The 6,567-nt window shown below is 29.0% G+C and overlaps 1 protein-coding gene across 1 annotated transcript; it reads left to right on the forward strand.

Annotated features, from left to right (window-relative positions):
* Positions 1–3,399: 3,399 nt before the first annotated feature.
* On the forward strand, positions 3,400–6,563 carry LOC138314049 (dehydrodolichyl diphosphate synthase complex subunit nus1-like; the record flags this gene model as incomplete). The annotated part of the gene is made up of 4 exons (XM_069254247.1): positions 3,400–3,619; positions 3,901–4,059; positions 6,195–6,294; positions 6,494–6,563. Coding segments are annotated over 4 exons (549 nt in total), but the record flags the coding sequence as incomplete, so codon positions are not given.
* Between the last annotated feature and the right edge of the window lie 4 nt (positions 6,564–6,567).

Here is a 6,567-nt window from a genome sequence, read left to right on the forward strand (position 1 = left end):
ATTTAGTTACAAACAACAGCAAGACAATACTTCTGTTTAAATACGGAATGAATTTTATTCAGATCCTTTCACAAAAACTTCACTTCTCTTACGCTGATATAATACCATTAATTTATACCCCGGCAATCGGTAGTTCACGCTGGGATTTGGCAGTTTTGTTTATTTACAAACACAACAACCACAATACATCCGTTTAATTCCGGAAAGAATTTTATTCAGATCCGTTTACAAAAACTTCACTTCTCTTACTGATATACTACCATTAGTTATACCCCGGCAATCGGTAGTTAGTTCAAGGCTGGGATTTGACAGTTTTTATTTAGTTACTAACAAACAACAACAAGACAATACTTCTGTTTAATTTACGGAATGAATTTTATTCAGATCCTTTTACAAAAACTTCACTCCTTTTACCTGATATATTTCCATGATTTATGCCCCGGATATCGGTAGTTCACACTGGGATTTGGCAGTTTTATTTATTTTACAAACAACAACAACAAGACAATGCTTCAGTTTTTCGGACTATGAATTTTATTCAGATTTCGTTACAAAAACTTCACTTCTCTTACTCTGATTAAATACAGTACCATTACTTATACCCTGCAACCGGTAGGTCACCACTGGAATTTTGCAATTGTAATGGAAAAAAAAAAAACAATAGCAAGACAACATATCTGTTTCAGAATGATTTAATTTGAGATTAATTTAACAAGCTTCACTCCATTCACCTGACATACTACCATGACTGATTGATGTCCTCGGTAACCCCGGTAGCTCATGCTTGAGGTAAAAAATTATTAAAGGCAATCAGCTTTCTCAAATGGATGGATTAAAATTTTATTATTAACTTTTAAAGGTGGTGACTTTTTAACTTTATTATTTAGTGAAGAAATTGATTTGGTTATTCTCCACCACTTACCTTGAGGGATGGATTTATCAATTAGAGAGTTTTGTAGTTAAGTGATATAATTAGTTTTAGCTTTTCTTATAAGATCAATAGATTTATTCCGAATTTCCCTAAATGCTTCCCAGTCCTGAACTTGATTTCTATTACATGCTTTCCTGTGAATTCTATTTTTTTTTTCCTAAGACATAGCCTAATTTCATTAGTTATCCACGGTTTATCAGATGGGCGAACTGTAACGGTTTTGCAAGGAATATATTTGTCAATAACATCATTAAGAATTTGAAGAAATGTTTCATTTATGTCATTAACATCATTTGAATGGCCAATTAGAGTGTCCCAGTGTATTGATTGTAATTTGTTATTAATGAAATCCCAGTTGGCACTTTCAAATTGATAAAAAGTTTTTTTGTAAGATTTTTCACACAGTGTTTTGAAAACAAGATTTAAAAGAATAGTACAATGGTCACTACAAGTTGGAGGTAGTACCTCAGTGTTACTAACAATGTTAGGATTGTTTGTAAAAAATATATCAATACTTTTAGCAGATGTGTCAGTTATGCGTGTTGGTGTTTGGATTAGGCTGTTTAGTTGGTATTTTGTTAATATAGTGAGAAGATGTGAAGTGTTGGGGAGTCTCATCATGTCCTGATTGATGTCACCAGTAATGATTACATTAGTGTTCAAGTCAATCAAGTTTTCTATAAGATCATCAAAATGTTGCCAATAGTTAACTCTGGAATTAGGTGGACGATAAATGCAACACAAAAGAATTTTTTTATTAGAGTTTTGCACTTCTACAACTAAATTTTCAATATTGGGGTTTTCCAGATCAGTTCGTCTGGTAGATATCAAGTTTTCTTTGGTAAAAATCAGTATACCACCTCCATTATCTATTTCTCTATCTCGTCTGAACATAACTGGGTGTGAATCTAGTGCCAAGCTATCATCAGTTATAGTGTTGTTTAAGTGTGTTTCAGTTAAGCAGACTATATCATATTCCGAAAATACAGTTTCAATAATATCTGATTTGTTTCTAAATGATCTCACATTAGAATGAATAATTGACAAGTTAGATAGGTAATGTCTCTCGGGGGGTTGACCAGGATTGGGATGAATATCACCACTAAGAAGTATTAATAAAGTTGACAAATAGAAGATTAAAAGATAAAGTATTTTATAACATATACATATAACATTTATGGAACCGTTAGGGCTTATTCATACCAAAAGTAGAGATTAATGTACATTTTAATCGAATATTAATGCTAACTGAAGTAGGTAGCAATTCAATTAATATAAGAATTACTCTGAATGAATAGTATTTATGTAACATAGACAAGTTGTTATTTAGTTGCGACTTCACAAAGGTAATTAATTAAGTAATATTTGGTCTAAATATAGATCTGTGGTTACATATAAGATTATATATATATATATACAAACAGCAGTTTGGATACAGTCAAAGGGAGACAACAAATAAATAAAATAGAGTAGCTAGAATAGTATAACTTGTAATTGACAATAATTGATTTGGATACAGTCAGAAGGAGACAATCAATAAATAAAATAGAGTAGTTTGTAGCCTGCATTGTAATCAGCAACAACAGATTTGTCCTGTTAATTATCTAGTAATAAGTATTTAGGTAAAAATTATGAGCAGAAAACACTTAAAGATGCTCCACCACTGACAAATAGTAATTTTTCACTATTAAAAACAGGAGCAGACGATTTAGTATTTTTCTTCAGTTACAAAAGTTACTTACTTTACACCATTACCACCATTCAACAGTTTGAGCTTCTAATTTTACTTCAAGTTCAAAATATGAAAAATAATTAATTGCATCCCGAAAAAATTCCGTGCCATTATATCCTATATGGAATGAAGTACTGATTGCGCTTGCACCAAAGGCAAAATAAAATATTTTATATAATTTTTTGTGTTAATTAGACATATATATACACGATTAAACACCAATTACTGTTCCAATAATGAACATCATTTATGCTCTGTCGGCGGTGGAGCATCTTTAAATACAATATGTAATAGCCAAGTCTTGTTTTTTTTTTTAAAGTACTCAGATTATTTGTTCTATTGATATATATAATATAGGCATTATTACTAATTTATTAGATAGGAATCAGTATAATGTATTTTGGGAAATTAAAACCCTACAAATATATTCTGTTAACTGCAAAATATGCACCTCATGAATATAAGTGTTATACAGTTCTTTTCCAATTTCTATTACAGGTTAAATGTTTTCACCACAAAAACGACATAATACGTTATGACCTTATAAGGCCAATCTTGATTATCTGTCATTAATGACATGTACTTGGATCTCTACTAGTGTCTGACAGATTACTGTTACATAACCCTAAAGGCTATATCAACTTTCACAATTCTTGTACACCATCAATTGGATAATCACCCGGACTAAGTTTCTATGTATTAAATAACAGTGATAGATTCATATGTTAGTGGCTAGACTTTTAATTATAATAATAAAGGAAATTGTACCTATTTGAGTATAAATATAAATATAACATTTCTGTCATTTTTTGTTACAGGGGAATTTAAAAGAAAACATGGATTATTAAGAGAAGAAATAAGAAAAAGTCAACAGCTGATATCCGACACAGAAAATACTAAACACAATATACATATACATTCTTGTTTTACTGACAGGCGAAATAGTCAACAAAATGGTAAGTTCTTTCAATAAAAAGCTATAAACAAAAATTCAACAATGTATGTGTGTTAGATAGAGAATTGAGCTGTTGGAATCACCAAGATATACTACACGATGCTCCTTCAAAGGAGGGAATTTCAATAGAACAAAAACGACAATGGCAAAAAAATTAAAATTTTCATATTTTTTCCTTGTCATATTTTAGGAGATAATCAAAATATTACATAAAACATTATTTTAGTTTCTATGTAGAAAAACCTTTGATTACAGTACTAGCGAGCTCTTTATTTTACACAGGCTGCTACAGTAACAACAGTGTTCACATACAGTTACTGAGTACAGAAGATGGTCGGCAGGATTTGGTACACACAGCCAGAGAGCTTTGTGATGAGGTGAAGGAGAAAAGACGAAGAATAGAGGATATATCACCTCAAAACATAGATAATTTATTACAAGGTAATAAGCAAAAATGACAGGTAAACAAAACATTGATAATTTATTACAAGGTAATAAGCAAAAATGACAGGTAAACAAAACATTGATAATTTATTACAAGGTAATAAACAAAAATGACAGGTAAACAAAACATAGATAATTTATTACAAGGTAATAAAGCAAAAATGACAGGTAAACAAAACATTGATAATTTATTACAAGGTAATAAACAAAAATGACAGTAAACAAAACATAGATAATTTATTACAAGGTAATAAGCAAAAATGACAGGTAAACAAAACATAGATAATTTATTACAAGGTAATAAACAAAAATGACAGGTAAACAAAACATAGATAATTTATTACAAGGTAATAAACAAAAATGACAGGTAAACAAAACATAGATAATTTATTACAAGGTAATAAACAAAAATGACAGGTAAACAAAACATAGATAATTTATTACAAGGTAATAAACAAAAATGACAGGTAAACAAAACATAGATAATTTATATCAAGGTAATAAACAAAAATGACAGATAAACAAAACATAGATAATTTATTACAAGGTAATAAGCAAAAATGACAGGTAAACAAAACATTGATAATTTATTACAAGGTAATAAACAAAAATGACAGGTAAACAAAACATAGATAATTTATTACAAGGTAATAAACAAAAATGATAGGTAAACAAAACATAGATAATTTATTACAAGGTAATAAGCAAAAATGATAGGTAAACAAAACATTGATAATTTATTACAAGGTAATAAACAAAAATGATAGGTAAACAAAACATAGATAATTTATTACGAGGTAATAAACAAAAGTGATAGGTAAACAAAACATTGATAATTTATTACAAGGTAATAAACAAAAATGACAGGTAAACAAAACATTGATAATTTATTACAAGGTAATAAGCAAAAATGATAGGTAAACAAAACATAGATAATTTATTACAAGGTAATAAACAAAAATGACCGGTAAACAAAACATAGATAATTTATTACAAGGTAATAAACAAAAATGACCGGTAAACAAAACAAAGATAATTTATTACAAGGTAATAAACAAAAATGATAGGTAAACAAAACAGTGATAATTTATTACAAGGTAATAAACAAAAATGATAGGTAAACAAAACATTGATAATTTATTACAAGGTAATAAACAAAAATGATAGGTAAACAAAACATTGATAATTTATTACAAGGTAATAAACAAAAATGACAGGTAAACAAAACATTGATAATTTATTACAAGGTAATAAGCAAAAATGACAGGTAAACAAAACAGTGATAATTTATTACAAGGTAATAAACAAAAATGACAGGTAAACAAAACATTGATAATTTATTACAAGGTAATAAGCAAAAATGACAGGTAAACAAAACAGTGATAATTTATTACAAGGTAATAAACAAAAATGATAGGTAAACAAAACAAAGATAATTTATTACAAGGTAATAAACAAAAATGACAGATAAACAAAACATAGATAATTTATTACAAGGTAATAAGCAAAAATGACAGGTAAACAAAACATTGATAATTTATTACAAGGTAATAAACAGAAACCACATGTAAATAAGTCTTGTTAAAAATGAATGTGTATTACCTGTGATAATTTAAAGAAGGAAAATATACACACCAATACAAATCTTACCAATTAATACAAAATAATGATGACTGATTCAAAACAACTATAATCCTTTTCTCTGTTGTTGTCAAAGCAGAAATAGTCCATTAAAACAGAAACATTCTGATACAGCTAATGTCATTGTTTATGAACTTATAAGAAAAGCAAATGTGAAGAGTAAAAAAAAAAGAAAAGGAAATTGATGAACATGTAGTTAAATTTAAGCAAATATTTAAATCAGTCGTTATAGGTTTGGCTTAATTGTGTTTGGTTTGATGAAATAAATCACATTATGTGATCAAATCCTGATGTACAGCTTACACTGATTCAGCCCTCTCATTCATCTGTCTAGCAGTCTTCAGAATTTATATTCAGGTAAAGCATGAATCATTACCTTCTGTTTGGTAACCAGGTACTGTAATTATTTATCAGCCTTGTATTGATTTATCGTATAATGATAAAACATTCATTTGGATGGTTTTGACTGACGTGATTTGATTCTGCTTCAGATATTCATAAGTTCCCTGACCCTGACCTGGTGCTTAAGTTTGGTCAGACAGATTCACTGCTGGGTTACCTCCCCTGGCAGATGAGGCTTGCAGAAATTTTGTAAGTACCAGATTATTAATACCACTATCTGGTAAAGTAGTTGAGAACCTGGCAACATCTCGTTGGAAATCACACTCTGCACTTTCAAATAGATCTAGCAGGATGCTCAAATCATTATTATACCACTTTTTTATACCTCAAAATTAGCTAAATATAACTAATGCTACAATATTGATTCCCATTTTACTTTAATTTCCAGATCCATTCCTTCACATTCATGTATTCAGTATAAGTCCTATATCTCGGTCCTACAGAACTTTTCTAGAATCAACC

This window comes from Argopecten irradians, unplaced genomic scaffold (genome assembly GCF_041381155.1).
Source record: "Argopecten irradians isolate NY unplaced genomic scaffold, Ai_NY scaffold_1251, whole genome shotgun sequence".
Taxonomy (NCBI): Eukaryota; Metazoa; Mollusca; class Bivalvia; order Pectinida; family Pectinidae; genus Argopecten; species Argopecten irradians.